The sequence below is a fragment of the Homalodisca vitripennis genome, chromosome 8 (genome assembly GCF_021130785.1).
Source record: "Homalodisca vitripennis isolate AUS2020 chromosome 8, UT_GWSS_2.1, whole genome shotgun sequence".
NCBI classification, from domain to species: Eukaryota; Metazoa; Arthropoda; class Insecta; order Hemiptera; family Cicadellidae; genus Homalodisca; species Homalodisca vitripennis.
The window spans coordinates 8623410-8645865 of NC_060214.1; the positions used below are offsets into that span (position 1 = coordinate 8623410).

Sequence of the window (22456 nt, forward strand, 5' to 3'; positions counted from 1 at the left end):
AATTAGAATAAAAAATGTGCTATTCAGAATCACTCTAACATGGTTTAAAATTTACAATAAAATAATAAGACAGTTAAATTGTACTATATGAGTCCAAAATGTTTAAAAATAAAAAATTCCAATTAAATGAAAATTACATTTTTATGTTAATTGTATTATTTAGATACAAAATTGCTTATATGGTTTTCTCACGTTTGCGAGTATACAGATAATTTACCATAATTCATGATTATACATTTGTTTCGATAGTCAACTAATAATATAACTGTAACAATAATAGAATGTGTTGAAAAACTTTTGCCTGTTCTTGAACAAACAACAAGAATTGTCAATTGACTTACGAGAGTAGGCCCCGCACCAGTATCCTGTTGCGTGTCCGAGCCATTTGAGCATCAAACGGAACCTCGTGGTACTGGTTGATGGCGTTGGCTGCGCAGGAGAGCAGTCCAGTACCGACTGAGCACAGAGCGAACGCTGTCAACTCAAAAGGTGCTGGTGCCATCGCATAGCCGGCCATTGATGTTAGCACCACCAGAGCTGAGACAAGTAGGAGATACTTTATAAGTAATAAAATTAATTATAATAAAAATTGTAATTAATTAAATAATCATTTAATTAGTTAATTATTATTTGTATTATCACTGCCATTGATGTTAGCACCACCAGAGCTGAGGCAAGTAGGAGATACTTTATAAGTAATAAAATTAATTATAATAAAAATTGTAATTAATTAAATAATCATTTAATTAGTTCATTATTATTTGTATAATCACTGCCATTGATGTTAGCACCACCAGAGCTGAGGCAAGTAGGAGATACTTTATAAGTAATAAAATTAATTATAATAAAAATTGTAATTAATTAAATGATTATTTCATTAATTAATTATTATTTGTATTATCACTGCCATTGATGTTAGCGCCACCAGAGCTGAGGCAAGTAGGAGATACTTTATGAATAATAAAAATAATTATAGTAAAAATGTAATTAATTCAATAATAATTTGATTATTTAATTATTATTTGTATTATCACTAATGCAATGATAATTAATCCATAATTTATTTTATATTTTTACGGTGGTGAACATAACAGAAATCACACATTCCTTATAGTACCTATCAAAATTTTATCTCATTTGCACAAAACTTTTATGTCAATTCCTTAATACTTTTCAGTACAGATAACACTTCTTAGACAGATATGCAGTTTCAGCAAATTTTTTAAATTTAATCACCTGCAAAAAAATTAAAATAATTTTGATATGTTTAAATAATATATCTAATAATTTGTTTATTATAAAAACAAAATTAAATAAAAAATTAAATAATAGTTGTTTGGTTTTCAAGCCGCTATAGAGAGTTGAGAAAAATGATTGTGTTTAAATAAAAAATATCTGAGTACGGTATTTAATAATTATGCAAAATGACAGGCCGAAATTAGTCTGTTCATATAGATATCCAATATTGCGTGCAAAACACATATACCGCTACAGATAAATACCGTCCATAAACTTTTTCTTTGACTTGGAGGAAGAAAACGATATTTCTAATGTTAGAACAAATTAATGTTTATGTCTACATTAGGTGAGGTGATGGTTCTAGTATTGTCCTACCCTTGCTTCAATTAATGTATTGTCTATACAGTGCTAATTACATAAATAGAAACATACAGAGGAGAAGTAAGAAGGTCAAACAAATTATAGTATGTAAGAGTTCCGTCTCTAAGTACTTCTGGAATTTTGCCAGTTCCAATTATATAAGATTAAACATCTTGGAAAACTGCATTTGTCAGCTGTACTGACAGCCATATTGGCAAAGTCAGTGACGTGACTATGAATGGGCTTTGGGGGGGGGGGACGAATCTAATTGAAGGGCTCACCAACACGAGGAGTGTGGTATAAATATGATTTAATTTAATTTTAAAAATTAGATAAGCATAATCAAAGTGCAACATTTAACTGCTGTACTTAAAAAAAGATGGATTGCTGTTGTATTTATATTTTAAAATGTTTAAAATGATTTTCGGGGGGGTTCTATGCACCTTATCCCCCCATTCTTAGTTACGCCACTGGGTACAGACATGTTTTTCATTGCTTGACTCTATTCACAAGAGAAAAGCATTAGGCATGTGACCGCTTGCACATGGAGAATGATTTGAATACTTACCATAAGTTATGAATGATCTGAACTAAAAGTTTAAACCATGTGGAGGAAGTTGTGATGATTAATTCTGCAAAGTGACCACTCCCAATAGTGATGAACATTTCAGTTTACCTTCCTTGTTTTGGACTGAATTTGAATGAGCTTTATCCGTAACTGTCTCACACCACACAGGGTGAAAGTTATCTTGGAGACCTGACCTATGCACTTCCCATGTGTTGAGAAAAACTAATCATCTTATCTTTTAACCCTTTTAACCTGGGCTTTTTCATCACGTGATGTACCAAATATAAAAGGCCATGTTTAAGACAAAATGAAAGTGTTTTGTTAACAACTCACAAATTATCAACAAAGTTATCAATTCTTTGAAGTTTATTTTTGATGATGGAAGGATTGTGAAGGAAACAGGATTTTTCTGGACATTTGCCATCAATTGTTTGTGTGATTGTTTTTGTATCACTGAATGATGGCAAATGTCCGGAAAAATCTTGTTTCCCTCACAAAGTTATCAGGCTTTTGTTTGACTTCTGATTAAATTTAGTTTGCAGAAACATTATTATATATGTTTTATATATATATATCACCCTGTATAATTTTTTTTTTTTTTTAATTTAATTTTATTTTTTTTTTTATTACGTGTTCATTAAGAACAGAAATAGGGTCATGAAATACAAGTACAACAAATATTATGTTGTCAGTGTCAATGAACATGGCTGCGCCTCAGGTCATCTTCTCTTGCAGTTATGAATTCTTCCAGCGTGTAGGTTGGCCTGCTCACAAGAAAGTCATGGAGTCGCTTTTTGAGAGCTGCTCCTTTGAGTTGCTTTATTGGTGTTGGAAGAATGTTCCACAGTTTACGGCCATTGTAGCTTGGACTTTTTCCATACAGGGTTGTGCGATGTATTGGCAGGACATAGTTTTTGGAGTTTCTTGTGTTATATTTGTGGTAGTCTTCATTGGTCTGTAGATTTAGCTTGTCAACGTATAAGATAATGTGTAAAATGTATAATGATGTGACTGTTAAGATTCCTAGAGTTTTAAAAGCTTGTCTGCAGCTTTCTTGAGGTCCGAGCTCAGCAAGAATTGGTATAGCTTTTTTCTGTAGAAGAAGAAGTCTGTTATTGTTATTGGCTGAGGATCCACCCCACACCGCAATTCCATACCTTAAATGCGATTCTACAAGAGCGTGGTACGTTGTTTTGGCAGCTTCCAGATCACTAACCCATTTGATTCGCCTCAAGGCATAGATTCCAGTACTGATTCTCTTGCATAGATTATCCACATGTTCTGTCCACGTAAGTTTGTTATCCAGAACAACTCCCAAAAATGTAACAGAATTTTTTGTTGATATATCAAGTATGTTAGGGATAGGGTCTTTTTTTCTGCTGAAATTTACTTGAATTGTTTTGGAGGGGTTTATTGCTAGGTCGTTACTGTTACAATAATTGAGTGCTTTATTAAGTGCGTTTGTAGCTGTTGCGTGGATTCCCCTGGCGGTGTCATTTTTGACCAGGAGTGTTGTGTCATCTGCATACATAACACAGGTGGTGTGTTGGTCTTGAACATGTTCGGGGAAATCGTTAACAAAGAGCACAAAGAGGACGGGGCCAAGGACCGATCCCTGAGGTACACCACGGTTGACAGGCAATGGGTTGGACTTGACTAATAGGGACATCAGGGTTAAAAGGGTTAGCTGTCAATCTCTTAGCTGACATTTACTGAACTACATGATAATATTTGTTGGGTGTGGTACTTCTAACACATATACTGAAATCTATCTAAGTAGTGCTTTTTTAAAAGTAATATTTAAGATAAACAAAGGAAAATAAAGAATGAAAAATCACAGTTGTATGTGGAAAGTGTGAGAAAAAAGTGCAAAAACTATTAAGCTCTCTTATGTAGAAGTGATCACTTATTTGGAACGTACCCCCTTAATACTAAATATTTTAATATATGGCTGAAATTAAATTTCCTCAGATTTTCAGGTGTTTTAGATGAAACTCTCGGGAATTCCAGAAATATCCATTTCAAAGAATGAGTTGATGAAAAGAAATAACTTTATTAGTAGTATTTTAAGCCATAACAGTAAAATTTCACACAATGTTCACATATTTTTAAAATTCCCTGATTTTCCCTTAGTTCCCTTTTCCCGGAGTTTGCAAAATTCCCTGAGAATTCCAGAGTTCTCCTTAGTGTAGAAACCTTGAAATAAAATTAGTAAATAAAAAATCTAGTAGTACTTCTTCGGAGGTTGAATGATACATTTTCACCAAATTAAATATCACATTAAAACATGAAACTGAACAGATAAAACATAGAGACGAACACACTCACAAGTAAGGCGGGACTTGGAGAGTTTCAGGTAATGTTGGGGCAGCTTTCGCCAATCGAGCGCCACCGGAGTCCACTGGACTTCAGGAGTCTTGGTGGGAGCAGGAGCGGCAGCTGTGGCTGCGGGTGGTGTCTGCAGCACTGCAGCCACGTGTCGCACAGTCGTCTGCTCATGGCTGGCTTTCGTCACGGCCGCTGCTTTTGTCGAACTCTGCACAAGTGTTGTATACGGTCAAATGCAGCTTCCAAATCCCTCTACTCTGGAAATCCAGCTATCCTAAACTTGTTCAGTACTTTGGTATTATACGGAGGTCTCTCTGTCCCTATCTACTACATCAATACTACACAATAGCAGTAGGTTTTAAGTTATCATAACAAGTAAGTAACTGGTACTACCGAAGTTAAAGCTAACTTTCACAAGCACTCATGTGATCTGAGCTTGAATTTTGGTACTCTCTCGAAGGATGTTATTTTTTTTTTTCAGAAATGTGGAGTGACGTAGAAGCCTACACTTCTGAACATGGACATTTTTGATCGGTACTTTCCTGACTTCAGACTACGCGCCAGATCTTCTAACATAACCTGACTGATCGGAAATTCCCCTGGCTATCAATGTGGGCTTAGGAAGTACCCTCAGAGCCACCCCAAACTTCTGGAGAAAATAGAAAAACATCCTTTAAAGTAACACCTAAATTGAAGCTTAGATCATGTGAACGCTCTTAAAAGTTAACTGTAACTTTTTCTATTTATAGTATGTAAGTATGTATTTTACCTACTTATATGCTGACTTTGACTTGCCGAAATAATAAAATAAGTTGAACACAGAAATGACTTATGTTATGGTCATAGTGGGGAAAAGTGATGTAGTATATGCTTTCACTCAGATATCAGTGCACTAATCTAGGTACAATTACCGGAGTTTGATACAAAAAATCTAAGATTACAGTTAGTTCCGTTTCATAAACTTCACTTGTATTTGAGACTCTCTTATTAGTTATAGTAATGAACAAAATGCTGTTAATCAATGTGTTAGAGATAAAAATCTCTAAAATTGGAAATATAAACATTGCAAAAAGCTGTTGTTTCTGCTTTCCCCTCCTCCTCTCTCTCTCATGCTCTACACAATAATTGAGGTTGGATTTAAAATTTCATACATTAGACGGATATATCAGTACAGTAAACTTTTCACCAAAAGCCAAAAACATACATCCAAATTAGTTTATTGAATCCCGTTGAGAATCTTGGTAGTCCAAAAAAGTCCTGTAACGAACGCAGAGGCAAGTTCCGTCAGGATCACTGTTGGCTAAGAGATACTATTAACTGATCCGTATTCCACAGCTGGATGGAGTCGAGCATTTTTGACTTACACCATACTACTGCTGGCTCACTAAACGTCTTCTCCAGATACAATATCCATCTCAGTTTAGTGTGCGATGTATAAATAAACTTATGAACACAAAATAAACAAAAGTGATTTGACAAATTTTCTAATAAGTAAGTGGGCCACAAAGGTCCTTTTAGGACTAAATTCAAGGTCTTAAGACTCTTGTCGTCATTTACAAAAAACCTTATAAGTTTACACCTAAAATAATAATTAACTTTGAAAAGAAACCAAGTAGGGGAGACAAAAAAAGTTCTACAACGTGCAAAGGTTTAACTAATTTTAGTAACATTAGAATTCACACCGTGTTTAACTGGACAACAATAGTACGTAATATATACCGCTACCGACCGCTCATCGACTGACCATTTTACTCCATTGATGAGTTCCTGGACTGGAGGAAGAATGAAGAACACATCCACTAAAGGAAAAAAACCTATATAACATTGACGCCATTGCATTTCTCGATGTTATGTTAGTAAAGAATTTGTCTATTGCCTATACTTACCCTGACTATAAAATGGACGCAGGATTTGAGGTTATGGCTGCTCTGTTTGATTCGCTGGCATGATTTCACTATATAGAACATGTTTTTCACTGATCAAGTTTCCGCCTGAGTCATACTGCAACAAAAATAAAATAGTTCACTCAGTCACAGAAATTTCTTTACTTTAACGTTAGTGTACACCTAAAATAATTATTAACTTTGAAAAAAAAACCAAGTAGTGGTAATGAAAAAAAGCATTTGCAGGCTCTTAAATTACACAGCCTATATAATTTTTTAGTTGATATTTGAAATTCTGAATATAACTAAAAAGTCTGCATATTAATTATATCTTTAGTGAGACATCTCACATAATTGTCACATTTTTGTCAATAGTCACATTATGACTATAAATAAGGCCATAAAGTGCAAGAGGTTTAAAATTGTTGTTATGGCGCTGCAGACAGGATAGTCACCAGTAAAGCCAGCTCTTAATCTTGCAGGAAGATATTTCTTCCATTCAAAATTCCAAGATTTTTACATTTTTGAAACTACATTTACATTTAAGAAGAAAAATTAAAGAACCTTTTTGATTCCTTCATCCAATTTTTACATTCTTAGAACAAAGAACTGCATTACTCTATCCCATGCTACATCTTTTTTGAAAAAAAAAAAAACTTTTACAATGAAAAAACTCTTACAGCCTTATTGACACTGCAGTTTTTTATAGAACTGAGGAAAGAGAGTGAACACCCATGTTGCAGTGATGAGATACACAATTTACTGGCTTGGTTACTATTCCTTGGTTGAAGACAAAGAAAATAGGATTATTATCCAACAATGAACAAAAGTTATTCCTAGAGTGAATAAGGATGCAAAGAGCAATGACATATACTACATTTATTTAATTTCAAGTTTTTATACATATTTACTATGAACAAAAGCCCAGGCTACTAAAGAGCACAGGGAGCTGGAATGGTCCCATGAATTAGACAGGGAATTTTTGTAGGGAATCCTAATCTTGTATTTTACCCCAGATGAAAGGTTCTTGTCTGGCTGGTTTATATCTTCAAGTTGAACCCCCAACCCTAATCATTCTGAATATCCAGTCTCTCTGGAAGCAAGCATAAAGGTCCTTTTTGGACTAAATTCAATGAGAGGATTTTCAGCTTCTTTTCCTCATATGAGCAAAAACCAAAAAGGCAAAAAAATCATATATTTTATAAATATGAAAAATTATATGTTGTACTTCTATCACACTATAACTATTGTGTATGACTGTGTTGAAGTGTTATGATGAACTTAGTTTGAAAACTCAAAATTTTTTAAAGTAAATTATACATATATTTACGGTTTAAAATTGTTATAGAGCTGTAAGATATTAGATTTAAGATACTCTTTAAAAAAACCCTTTCAATTCTTTGTCCAATGGTCTTAATGGTTCAATTTCACTAATTGAATCTCAGAATATGTTCGACCACATATTACGGTATTTTACATAGAAATTCTAAATATATAATTAGCGCTCATGTATAGAAACTGTTTCACTCTCCAATAGCGAGTCTCCAACGCGTCCTTTAAACTTAAAATGTCCAATGGTTCAAATGTGGAATCCGGAGACAGGAATACCTTCTATTAGCCATTATTTATCTACCAAACTGTGCCATTAGTTTTCCTTTTTGTGAAAGAGATGCCTATGATGTCCCTAATTTGTATTAAACATTTTTTCTTCATCCTGTCTTTCACGGTCACTGGTGGGATACATACATGTTATTCAGTACACTTGTTCTATGCAAAGACATGTTGGTGTTTGCTTTAGTTACTTTAAACCTCAGCCATGTAAGATTGAGTTAAAAAAAAGATTGAGTTTAACAACTCTTTCAGTTGTTGTACAGAACTCTGGCGAGTTTATCACCACGTTTCTAGATTTTTTAATTTGTCGACCATGATTAAACGCCTGATGAAGAGGGTAGATTCTAATTCTCAAAATATAGTTTTTCTTTTTTTTTAACATATAATGATAGTAAATGTCCGATATCCATGTCCCTAATATATTGCAGGGAATTCATACAGAATGACAAGTAACAGATGATTAATAAATAAATTAAGTTTTTGTGCAACGCCATTGCCGTAACAATTTTCAAAGGATATCTGCTAGATGACCAATGACCTTGCGTCGGGTTTTCTTTGAGTCGGTTTTCTTTGAGTCGGTTATATCAAAGAGACCGAATCAAAGAAAGCAAAGGCTAACTCTGAATTATCATATGGTACTTTTTATATGTTACGAAACCAATTAATTGACTTGTCAGTTGCTAATTTGTAAATTGTGAAACTTTATTTCATTTCATCATGTTTATTTGCCACATAAATGCACAACATCATTGACAAAGTAATAAATACAACTCATTATTACAGCCATGTCAAAATCTTAAAACTAACAATATTTAAGCTTATACAGCACAACAGTGATTGTAACAATAAAAGTGCAATAATAATTCAAAATCCATATTTTTAATTTTGAAAAATTCATTTGTCATAAAATGGATTCTCCAACAGCCAGGAATAGAAAATATTTTTAAATCTGTCAAATGGATATGAGCTAATTTGTCTTTTAACAAAATTATAAACATTCAGACACCACAACATCACAGATACAAACAGTTAAGAGTTTTACTTAACCGACATTGTCCAATTTTAGCATTTTTTGTGTTATGGCTATGAATTTCATGTTTAAATTTAAGTAAATTTGGATTTTTGTATATATAGATAACTAAATAAATAAATATATATATATATATATATATATATATATATATACATGGTTGTGTGCTGACAACTAAAATTTCAGATCTCTATCCTATTTGTTAAGCTGTTCCTTAAAATGAAATCAGATGTCCAATGCATAGATTTAAATGAAGGTAAAATAACATATGACGAGTCTAAGTTAAAAACAGAACTACAGTATATTAATTTGGATCATATGCCTGTAGAAAAAACCAATAGAGCATTTAAATGTAGTTTTTTGATTTTTTAGAATTTCGAAAAACATATGAGAATTGTAAACTTAACAAGTATAATAATAAAAAAGTACAAAAACATAATACACAGAGAACGCCTGAAAGAGTGGATGACGGATGATGATCTAAGGGATTTGACCAAAGAAAGTGACAGATTGTTTAAAACATGGAAATCAGATCCGCCAAATGCTAGGCATAGAACTACTTTTACAGTTTTTAGAAATAGAGTTACACATGAAATTTGAAACAGAAAAAATGTATACTACAAAACTTAATTCTCAAATGTAAGGAATGATATAAGGAAAATGTGGGAAGGCATAAATAATTTATTAGGAAGAAAACGAAAGACAAAAATACCGATGTGCTGATCGTTAATTCGGTGAAACAAACAATTAGTAATATTACAAATGGATTTGCTACTCATTTTGAAGTGGGAGTTACGAAGGCTATTCACAAATGTAATACAATTAAAAACTAATAAGAGAAAACCTTTATATCCCTAAGGCTACAGCTAGAGAAATCATAAATCTTATTAAATCAGTGAATGAAAATAAGCCTCCAGGTATAGATTAAAAAAACAAAAGGATTTAAAAATACACTCACATTCACTTGGACCTGCATGGGCTAGAGCAATAAATTTATCTTTGAGTAAAGGAATATTCCCTGAGTATCTTAAGACTTCAATAGTGAGACCTATATATAAAAAGGGCTCTAGAGAAATTTACGAGAATTATAGGCCAGTGCCATTGCTTCACACTATAGAAAAGATGTATAAACAATTTGTTGTGAACAAGTTAAATGGATTCTTGAATCAATGTCAAATTATTAATGAGAATCAATATGCATTTCAAAAGGATAAGGGAACTGAACTTCTTTTGAAGTACTTAATAACTTATGTAAATGAACAATTAGAAAAAGGGTGTTAGGTATTGGCTTTATTTTTGGATCTACCAAAGGTATTTGATACCATAAATCATAATAAGATGTTAGTAGTCCTGGAGAACATTGGTGTTGTGAGGATGAACTTAAAATGGTTCAAATTATACTTACAAAACAGAGATTACAGAGTGAAAATAGGAAACACTTATAGTGAATATAAGCTAAGCAACTGTGGTGTACCACAAGGTAGTAAACTTTGTCCATTACTGTTTAATATCTATATAAATAATATTTTTAATGTAACTAATATGCAGATGACATCCTTCTGGTAGCATCTCATATGAATCTGATAACTGCCCAAGCAATGCTTCAAAACGATTTGAGTGAAATAAATAAATGGTTGCATAATATGGAACTGGTAATAAACCCAAAAATGACTGTTATGATAAATATTCACTAAAGAAATAAAAAAGTAGGCGTTGAGCCTGTTTTAAAGTACCACACATGCATGTGTGAGGAACTACACACACGTTTATGCCTTACTTCATGTGATTGTGACAGAATAAAATTAGTATGTGACTATGATTATCTTGGGATAACAATAGATAAAAGTCTAACATGGAAATACCACATTGAAAAAGTCCAGAAAAAGATTTGTTCGTGTATTGCTGTATTTTATAGATTAAAAAATATATTGAGTATTGAAACCAAGATTTCAGTATACAAGGCGTTAGTGGAGTCAATTGTTAGATATGGAATAATTGCATATGGAACAGCTACAAACAACCACCTCAATAAGATACAAAACCTTCAAAAGAAATGAATATGATGTTGAATGACAGAGCTAACGATATGACAGAAAAACAGTTTTATATACAAGCCAATAGCTTGACACCAAAGAGTTACTACAAGTATAGCATTCTTGTATATTATTTTGCAGATGATAAATATAAAGTTTCAAATAGTAAGAACACTTCTATAGCTTTGAGAAATATTGAAAAATTCAAAGTTTATAGAGTAACAAATACTTTTGTTATAATATTGGCCAAATATATTGTTCCTTGCCTATTTAATAGTCTACCAAATTATATTTTTAATGAAAATAAATATTGGAAGTTTAAAAAACTGAAATCATGCAATCTAATCACACTATATAACCAGTGCAAATTTTTTAGTTACGAACATGAGCTTAATTTTAAGAGTTAAGAGACAGGTTTTATCAGTGTTCATAATTTGAAATGTGAAGAGAAAAAACAAACTGTATGCTGTTAATTTTGCTTGTGAACTTTAACAGTGTAATAAGTGCCAATTTTTTATAATAATGTAATTTAATAAACACATTGTATGGTTTAGTTAAACCAAAATACATGTTAAGGGTACTAATAAAATGAATTATTTACATTACAGTAGCTGCCATCCAAATCATGTAAAAAAGTCCATTCCAAAAAGTCTTTCCATTAGAGCCAAATCCTTATGTACAAACGCTTCAGATTTCAAAATTTACAAAAGCAAACTTACTAAAGCTCTTTCTAACAGGAGATACCCTAAAAAACTTTTAAACCGGCAGCTCAGACAACCAAAAAAAGTTACAAATATTCCAAATCACTTCCAAAATGATCCTAAATTTATAACAAAACTTTATCCTGGTTTGCACAAATTCAATAGAGTTATGAAAATTGGCTATGAATTTTAAAAAAACTCGCCCTTAACTGAGAAATTATTGTCCAGGCCACCTAGAATAGTATTTAAGAGACCTAACAATTTGAAGAATATGCTTGTTAGGCCCAAAATTCATGTTGGAAAAAATTATGAAAATTTATCTTTTGGCTGTGAACCATGTAATAAACCACGTTGTGGTATTTGCAAAATTATGGATAAGACCGATCAATTCCAAAGTAGCGTCACTAAAAAAACTTATCCAATAGCTGGTAAATTGGACTGTACCTCCAACAATTTAATTTACCAGCTAACCTGTAGGTTTTGTCCCAAGTTCTACATTGGGCAAACCTCAAATTCTTTGCGGGTAAGAATGACCGGTCACCATTTTTCTATCAATCACAAAGACGACAAAAAACCAGTAGCCTTACACGCTATTCACCATAACAAAAGCTTTGAGGATTGTTACAAACTCAAAGCTATAAGCAAAATTACTCCTTGTGAAAACAGCTCTCGAAATGATTTAAATTTAAGGAATAATGAATTGGCACACCAACTTATATTAAAATCGAAACAACCATATGGACTTAACATTCGCTAAATTATTGTTTTCCACTTGAATAATTAGATTGTGATATACAAATTTACCTAAATTCAAAATTATATTATATTATGTTATTATTGTTAAATTAACAACTAATCAAAACTTGTTTACATGTCAAAATTGTATTTACATTTAGAATGTTTATTATCAGGTGTTTCTTCTTTTGTTTGTTTATTTTATTCTGTGTATGTTTTAAAAGTGTACTTGAAAAAGTTGTTAATTACAACGAAATATTGTACAAAAAAATTGTAGTTTTCTTTTGAAACTGCTCTAAGAGACTATATATATATATATATATATATATATATATATATATATATACTTCCGATTCCAAACTGTATATATATATATATATATATATATATATATATATATACAGTTTGGAATCGGAAGTTTTTGAAGTGTGGTTTACAATGCTCTCTAGGCTCACATTTTTTGAGAGCTCTAATAGCCTTCTTCTGCAGCAATAATATTTCTTCAATCCTAGACCAATTATTGTACAGTACTAGTCCCATATAAAAAAAACAGATTGGAAGAAGGCAAAATATGCAGCTCTGATATAATTAACTGGTATTATATTGTTCTGTCAACTCAAGAGATAAATAACTGTGACAGTCTTTTATTTAAGTAGTCAATGTGTGCTCCCCATGTCAAATTTTTGTCTATATTAATAATCAAGAACATAACTATGTTAACTGTTTACTAACAAATAATGAAAAAGACCATTTTTATAAATGCTAAGGATTAGTTTAGCATTCTAACTTTTTATGGATGCTAAGGCACAAATACATCTCACAAGTGATATTATCCAATGATAGTCTTTTGACGATTTTTATGTAATCTTTTAATTTTAACTTGGACAATTCTCTATGTACATAATATGTATTAATTAAGAAATAAATCTACTGTCTACATTCTCCATTAACACAAGTTCTGAGTGCTAAAAAGTCCTTAAATAAACAAAAATTGCATTGGAAAAAAGTAGTGTGTTTATTAACATTTAGTAATATTTAAAGAATTTTCCAATTGCTCCAAGAGTCTACAAAAAATTGCTTTGCTTTCTGATTAGGTTGATATAAATACAGAACAATATTCGTTACAGTAAAATAAATATTAAGCATAGCAAAAAGGTAAATAATAATGCAGCTGATTAGACTTTCTGTAAATACTATTTATCAACAAAAAAATTGTAGTTTGACATAAAAACTAGTAGTTTTGGGAACACACCAACTGTATAGACACCATCTACTTGTTATATTCACTCAGGTGCTCTTGTTATTCAGCCAGTTTAATTTAAACGATTTTAAAAACTAGCTTGAAACAATAAATTCCGAAGAGCAAATTTCCAATTGCAGTAACAAACAGATAGCATGATATCAATTTCAAGAGGAAAGCAAAAGTTTAGGTCACTAGTTCTACAATTATCTTATTGCAAAATCTAATGCTAAAACTACTATTGAGTAAGAAGTGTTTTGTCAAAGTTTCTGCTTATCACTATTATTTGTTATTGAAGCTATTACTACTTATCAGTATTTATTTGGTTGCTCTATTATTGTTTGGTATTATCAATTAATTAATAACTACAGTTCACAAATTGTTACCAATAAATTGTGGAAAGATATGATTAAAGAGAAGAAAAATCATAATTATCTAGTATAGAGTGGCTGTGATAACAGTGATGATTGAACATACGCAAATTGCTAAATAGCAAAATAACCATAATGTTATAGTAAAAATATTTGCAATAAATAGCTGGCAATCTTACGTGTAAATATTGCAATTGTCAAAAGAAGGTACTCAATGTGCGGGTGAAATCAAACTAATTCAAAATGAACCAGAAAGACAAAGGAGAAATGGTCAGAAATAATGATAAGGGTGAACACATTGATAACTGCTCTTTTTATAAACCTTTTACATATCACTTTTTGTTTTTGTTGACCTATTTGGATCTTTGACCCCAAACTTTGTATGTTTTGCTTGTTAGTGTTTTTACATAGTATTTTTGATTATTATTTATTTATCTTTCATGCTTAATTCGAAATGTATGTCAATAAGTTTATTGAAAAATACAATGAATTACAATGGAAAATTTACCCTTTTGTTGTTGTTCACTTAGGACAAGAAAGGAAAGGAGTGACAGGATATTCAGGATCAGTAGGGGCTGCCTCATGTTTAGATTCCATGAGGAGGGATTCTCTATCTCAATCTCAGTCATGTCTCCTTGGAAGAAGGGAAGGCAGGTCTGTTGCAGTCTTACCAGTCAAAGTGGGCCAGTCTTACCGGTCAAAGTGGGCCAGTCTTATCGGTCAAAGCGGGCCAGTCTTACCGGTCAAAGCAGGCCAGTCTTACCAGTCAAAGCGGGCCAGTCTTACCAGTCAAAGGGGCCAGTCTTACCGGTCAAAGCAGGCCAGTCTTATCGGTCAAAGCAGGCCAGTCTTATCGGTCAAAGCGGGCCAGTCTTACCGGTCAAAGCAGGTTAGTCTTACCAGTCAAAGCAGGCCAGTCTTACCAGTCAAAGGGACCAGTCTTACCAGTCAAAGTGGGCAGGGTCAAAGCAGCCTGCATGTCCAGATTAGCAACAGACTCTAAAAATGCTGCTGCTATAGAAATGATTAGTAAAGTTCAGAAAAGTTTGTTGATGACAATGGAGAGTTTGTGAAGGTAAAGAACATTTCCCATCGTTACGCTGCATAGAACAAAAAACAGTAACACTAAATACGGGGACTGCAGTGTGGTCTGTTCTTAAGGTGAATAACTTGAAATAGAAATTAAACTAATGCTAAAATAATTTAATTAAACTAATTAAATACGAGGACTATTATATGTGTAAGGTCAGTTATCCACCTGAGGTAGGGATAGTATTAATTATCTAATATTAAATTTAAAATAACATTGGTGCCAAAACGGATCACTGTGGCACACCACCAGATATTGTGCTAAGTAATCATTCAAAGCCATCAATATACTCTACTGTAATAAAACTGCTACCTAGACTATGTCAAAAGTCTTTCTGATTTAAAAAGTATTGTTTTTTTTAACTTTTTAAATTATTAATATTAAATTTGTGATACAAAACTTGTACAACCATTCCTGCTAAAGATTTAAATCTCTCTCTTAAAACCACATTGAGTTGTAGGTACAAAATGTGTAACTAAATATTGCATAAGTCCAGTAGTGAATCCTGGGGAGTAGGCCTAATATTACCCTAAATAGATCAACAAAGAAAATCACTGGTATTTTTCTGTAAACCCTAGAAGTGCTTTTAAGATACTTAATAGGCCTAAAATGTAAAATTGTTATAGGTTGGACATAAATGCAGAATTTTACATTTTAACTTAAAAAGTAATGTTAATATTTTCTTAAATATACTCATACAATAAATAATATGTATTGCACAAGTAACAAACCCACAAAATTTGAATCTTGAGTAGATAATATAATTACCAATATAAACGTAGAAAATTATAAGTGCAAGATTCTGAGACCAGATTTATCTGGCTATGATGCTCTTCACTTGTAGATATATTTAGATAGTTTGTGTATGTCCACTAATGGTTTGGTAAAAAATCAAACAGATTGTGTTTAGGCCAATAACAAAAACTTGAATAGTTAAGTTTAGAAAAACGATGGCTGATGAAGATTTTATTACAACTTTGGTACAGAATGAGTCAGCCTGTATCTGTTTTGAAAAATTCTTCAATACATTTTTGGGGTTTAATTGGGAAATCGTTTCTAAAAAAGTCGTGCAAGTCTAATCTGGAGGTTAAAAAAGAGGGTAAGCCAACTTTGAATTGGTATACCATATCATACTTGCTCTTATGAAGAACTATATTTATTGTGTAAAGACATGTACATTAAACAAGAGAATAATAAGCTTCTAACTCTGTTGAAGAATTTGAGGAATCATTACAGATATGCTTTGAAGAAAGCCAAGAGGGCGAAAAAGAGAAAATAATTAAAAATTCTTCAAACAAATTTAAAGCTGCATGGACCATCCTGAAACTGCTCTGTTGTGAACTAAGGGAAGGAACGGTTTTAAACATAACGTTTGCTCTTATGATGTTTAGCTCTCCCAACTGCTATACATTCCTCTTCCGGAGATTTCTTCATTTCTGTCATTACATTTTCCATTTTTATAATTTGTTCAGTACATTTCAATAACATATGCTCCAAATGAAATTTTAAAGATTTTTATGTTTTGTTGTGCTAGAAATAAATCTTCAGTTAATGTTTTTACTACTTCATTCATATTTTTTAGTTGTTCCTTTAAAACCTCATTAAACTCATCAGTTGTCATATCCATGTTCTCATCGACACTGTAGACAATTGTTTTTGTGTTCAAACATTTAACACACACCCATTTTATTTTTGTTTGCTCAATATTACGGAAATCACCAAGAGAAAGATTTGTACACCTAAGATGATACCAGTTCAAGCACTCTGAACATTTATATAGCTCTAACATTTCTTCCCACATTTTTAAAACAATCCTCCTCAGATGGGTATTTCTCAATGTTTTTCTTTATTTTCAGATTAATTTCTGAATAAATTAATAAAATTTGAGTGAAACTAAATTCAAATATGCTTCAACAATGAGTCAACACTCAATGAGAGAATTATCACAATATTTATAAAATAAACAAATGGATAAGGTCTGATTAGCAGCAGTATGCACTGAATGATCTGCTAAAATCTAGTTATCAGTAGCAGCTCACAGTTCTTACTTAACAATAGCAATTCAAAATTCTAAGTTATCAGTAGCAGTTCAAAGTTCTAAGTTAACAATAGCAGTTCACAGTTCTAAGTTATAAGTAGCAGCTCGCAGTTCTAAGTTAACAATAGCAGCTCACAGTTCTTACTTAACAATAGCAGTTCTAAGTTCTAAGTTATCAGTAGCAGTTCAAAGTTCTAAGTTAACAATAGCAGTTCACAGTTCTAAGTTATAAGTAGCAGCTCGCAGTTCTAAGTTAACAATAGCAGTTCACAGTTATAAGCTATCAGTAGCAGTTCACAGTTCTAAGTTAACAAGCAGTTCACCGTTATAAGTTATCAGTAGCAGCTCACAGTTCTTAGTTAACAATAGCAGTTCACAGTTATCAGTAGCAGCTCACAGTTCTAAGTTAATAATAGCAGTTCACAGTTATAAGTTATCGGTAGCAGCTCACAGTTCTTAGTTAACAATAGCAGTTCACAGTTATCAGTAGCAGCTCACAGTTCTAAGTTAATAATAGCAGTTCACAGTTATAAGTTATCGGTAGCAGCTCACAGTTCTTAGTTAACAATAGCAGTTCACAGTTATAAGTAGTTTTTTAAATCCCTGGTATGAAAGTCTTCCAAATATAGTCACCTCTAGATAATACTAAAATACCTGTTTATTTCTTATTGAATGTAAAATTTTGTGTTGGTGCACTTTAAAGTATGTTACTTAAATTATTGTGTCACAATGGGCAGAAAATAAGTTGTGTTGTTTGTATTTTTATACTTCTTTATGTGAATTTAGATTCTTTGTGTACTTCTACGGAAGACATTTGTGGCCATAGTTCTGCTACATAGAATAATATAGTTAGGTGAACTTGTAATATTTTTAGTTCCAAGCATTAGTCATTAGCCTTTTGGAATTTTGTATTTTACGATCTCAAGAGATGTTTTTCGTTTGTCCCCATCAGAATGGGGAAGCACGTAGCTATAGCTTGTGCCGTAGCTGGCGGCATTACTGTCAGTCCGTCTAACTAATGGTTCCATTCACATGAAAAATAGTCAGCCTTAATTATTTTTTTAAAGAATTTTCTTTAGATAAATATAAAATATCATGAAGTGTCTAATAATACAATATGGACCCTTATTAGATAACTTCTATCCTGTGGAGAAATTAGTCTAGATCGTCAGCCAAACCAAAATTGTATACTCGTTCTGAGCGTTTTTATACATTTTTAATGTTAAATAGCAACTTATTTTCATTGTTGACTCTCATTTATATATGTCCTCCTTACATTCATCACATCAGGTATTTTTAAAACAAAACTTTGCTCTTGCAACCATAAAAATAAAAATGTAGTTTCAGTACTTTAGAAAACACAACCACAAATATAATGTTGATTAATTTATTGTTCGAAACAGTGATTTTTATATTTGGATTTTAAAATAAATAGCCTTTAATAAAAAACATATAAAATATAAATCTGTTATTTTCTTTAAGTAGTCTAGCAAGATAAAATAAACTTTTTACATTTTTTGTTAACACCAATTGTTAACTATAGCCCTGTTGATAATTGATCATTATTTAATTTGATATTGTACTTAATTGTTTTGGTGGCCTGATATTAAACTGCAGCCCAGCTCAAGCCAAAAACAGCACAAGAACAAGAGGGACATTTCTCCACATAGTCTACACTGTTATGATTCTGAGGTATAAAATACATCTTAATCGGTTTTCTTCAAACTATATTTAAATATTGTATAGGTTGCTATAGTATTCGTTGAAGTTATTATAATTGAATAGAATAGGCTAGGCTATATGAAATGTAAAATCAATTGTCGGAAGCACCAATAGAGTGATGGGAAATACAGTTATTTGTTAATAACCTATTACTAAAATAACGTAGTTAGTTGGTATACGTTCAGTAACCTGTTAACAACCGACAAATGCTTGGTATTAACATTACGCTGTTACTGAACTGATGTTATTAAGTTGCAATTTAACTGAGTCAGAACAAATATACAAAAATTTAACTAAATCATTAGAATGTAATTTTAGACTGGTAGACTAGTTGAAAATATAAGAATTGTAAACTGGTTATTTAAAATTTTCACTGCACAATACAATTACTGTTTAGTATAAGATAACTTAACTAACTCACAATGTAATATTTTAATTAGTAGACTAATTTTAAATAAACTACTTATAATTAATAACTGAGAACGAATAATTGAATGAGGAATAAGTTAGGTTTGTTTTTATTTTTTCCAGAAACAAGTCTACATTTCTATTTTGATAAATATAATTTATTTATTTAAATCTGATTTTATTTCCTGTACCTCCCGCACCATCCAGCTTACTCTACTATGTTATTGGTTACTCAGTAACGTAATGCCAGAAAAACGTTACCAGAATGGGTCCGTTCCTAGCCTCGGGTAGGGTACGATAAGCGGACCCGGTTTTTTATATCGAAATTGGCAAACGATATTACTTAATCACAACCACCGATATAATCAATCGATACTTATTAATTATTTTGAACAAATAACTTAAATAATCTGTATCAACAGCTGTAAAGACTTTCAAATAATACACGTTTGTAAGGTAATATTTCAATTTTACATACAAGTAACATTTATTAAAATGGCAGTAAATTTTCGAAAACTACACGACATTGCTTTGAAAGATGATAAGACATGTTTTACGTGGCTTCAACATGTTGGACTCGTACCGAAAAATCCATTATATGAAATTTGTGAAAAAGAAACAACTGTAACTGTGAGAGGAGCAAATATGGTCGTCTTCAGTTTTTCTAATTTTGCTTATAATAATTTGTTTCAGCACTGTAAATATTAAATTCATATTTAAATTTTAAACATATGATTGTTATTGAGGACCATAGATACTTTTATATCGACTGATAGTCTAGGATTTGAGATGTGAGTATTACCTATCGATGATTACTTTCTTCAATATAAAAAACCGGGTCCGCTTATCGTACCCTACCCCTAGCCTCATTACTTGTACGATAATAGCCTCAGCTGTTTCTCAGTAACCTAGTAACAGAAAGACGTTTTGAGAATGCGAAATCATTCAGCCCACCTGTTACAGAAAATAACAGTGGTGTTACTGGTAACACAATGTCCTGGTAATAGGTTACCACTGAATAACGATGTTACCAACACAACACTAATACGTTACATACCATCCATCTCTAAGCGCTACTAGTGAAGAAATCCTTTACCTCCCTATTCCAGAGTCTAAGGGTTAGGCTGGATTACTAAAACATAATCACTGGTACAATAAACTAGGCCTATGACTTTTACCTGAATGTAGGCTTGTAGAGAATTGTTCCGTTATGATTACCAATATATTGTGTCACAATAATATAGTAAATACATTGTTTTTTATACTGAAATGGGTGAATTGATTTTTCACATAACCTCACTTATTCTGTTGGAATCACACGACTACTTGTAAAAGTGTATATAATACACATTTAGATAAAACCAATCCAATTTAAGGAAGTTTTATATCTTCTGGGACAAAGGCTCAACATACACACAGTATAATGATTTCACCTATTCCTTTTCCTTAACCAAGCTACATCAATAACACACATGACCGCTGCCCTCTGATCAGCTGGAAATAGAATTTGAATAACTTCTCCTTTTTCTTACTTGTTGTAGAGCAACATTATTTCATTATCGGTAGCTTTCTCAATTTATGAGTATAATAGTAATAAATAAAGTTAGTAATTTTTCAACCACATACCTCTTGGAAGATAAACACATTTGTTGCCACTGAGAGGAGTGATTGAAAAAAATGAGCTTAAAGCCGCGTTTACACCGGAGTTTGCAACCAATAATTGCAGACTTTTATCGGCAATTTTTAGTCGAACGCCTTAAAACAACTGCAACTCGCATTGCCAACTGTTTAGTTCAGACCGATTTTACGAGTTGGAAACAAAAATTTGGTTTTCCGACTGAAGTTGGTAAAGATCAAAGGTGGTTGCCAACTTCGGTCGGCAATACGAGTAGCAGTGCCAAATTAAGAGGCGGCTTGAGTCTGCAACTAACCCCGCTACCCCTCCTCCCTATCGGCTCCACATTGTCGATAGGTATTTAACATTTACTCACCTGTATGTTATCCCTCATGAAACATATCAAAGCCTCACAAACATCTGGTACAAAGAGAGATATCGCACTTTTTGAAACTTTAAACAAATAACTGATGCCTGTATAAGAGTCGCCAATTTCCAAAAACCGCAAAGTTATAGCTAACCTTTCACGCAATGGAATTGCTTTCCTGTAGTTAGTATCCTTTTTGCTAATTATGTGTCCAATACCAACAATTAAACATTCAAAATCGTTGCTCGACATTCTTTTTAATACTGCCGTCGCATCTCAATTCTCCCGTCAAAGGATCTGTATCATCTCTATTTAAGTCATTCAATAGATCGCTACCACTATACCTTGCTCTTGCCTGCAATGAAGGTCGAACCCAGAATCTTGTCCGTCTTCTCAATTTACCTAAAACAACACACGCTGCCGCAGCAAGTACAACCTCTTCCGCACTCGACAATCTATATACTGTTTAATTTTTTGGTTGCAAGTTGCAGTAAAAATTAAGCAAACTGTGTTCATGGTTGCAGATACAAATTGCAAACTTCCATCGGCAACTAGCGTCGGCAATCGTAGTTGGCAATTTTTGGTTTGCCAAATTTTGGTGTAAACGCGGCTTAATTTAGACTGATATCGTTTTTAGCCAAATTATGATTTTCCTTAAATTTAAATTTTTACTCTACCCAGTGGCGTTTTTAGAGCTGCTGTATTCCAGGACGGCAAAATTTTTGGGGGTGGCAAATGTTCTAATAAACACATGGAAACAATTTATTTGAGAATATTTAGAAACTAATGGCGTGTATGTCAAAGCCAATGTACTGCACTGTACTCTACAACATATTAGGAAGTCAACTATTACTGTCAATATTACTGTCAACTACTACTGTCAATATTACTGTCAACTATAGTCTGCACTGTATAAGGCGGCAGAGTGTAGTTTCTGTTGATACACGGATACACCACAACTACCTCACAACATCCCTTGATTCCCAAAAATATAATTTGTTTCTTGACCAGAGGACAAGCATATGACAATGCTTCGAACATGTCTGGAGCCTATACTGGCCTACAAGCCAGCATTATAGAGATAACGCCGACAGCAATACATACTCCTTACACTGAC

At 32.4% G+C, this 22456-nt stretch overlaps 1 protein-coding gene across 3 annotated transcripts in view; it reads right to left on the minus strand.

Moving 5' to 3' along the window:
• Nucleotides 1–21004, minus strand: part of LOC124367251 (protoheme IX farnesyltransferase, mitochondrial) — a 35005-nt gene extending 14001 nt beyond the window's left edge. Inside the window, exons 1-4 of one of the 3 annotated variants that reach the window (XM_046823950.1) lie at nucleotides 20984–21004; nucleotides 6382–6496; nucleotides 4496–4703; nucleotides 342–537 (exon numbers count right to left, since the gene is read on the minus strand). In XM_046823950.1, the coding sequence (XP_046679906.1) occupies nucleotides 342–537; nucleotides 4496–4703; nucleotides 6382–6462 (485 nt within the window). In that variant the 5' untranslated portion in view covers nucleotides 6463–6496; nucleotides 20984–21004. Of the gene's footprint in view, nucleotides 1–341; nucleotides 538–4495; nucleotides 4704–6381; nucleotides 6497–14278; nucleotides 14393–20535; nucleotides 20848–20983 lie in introns of those variants that run through there. The other 2 variants (XM_046823948.1, XM_046823949.1) reach the window with 2 other exon arrangements.
• Nucleotides 21005–22456: the final 1452 nt, after the last annotated feature.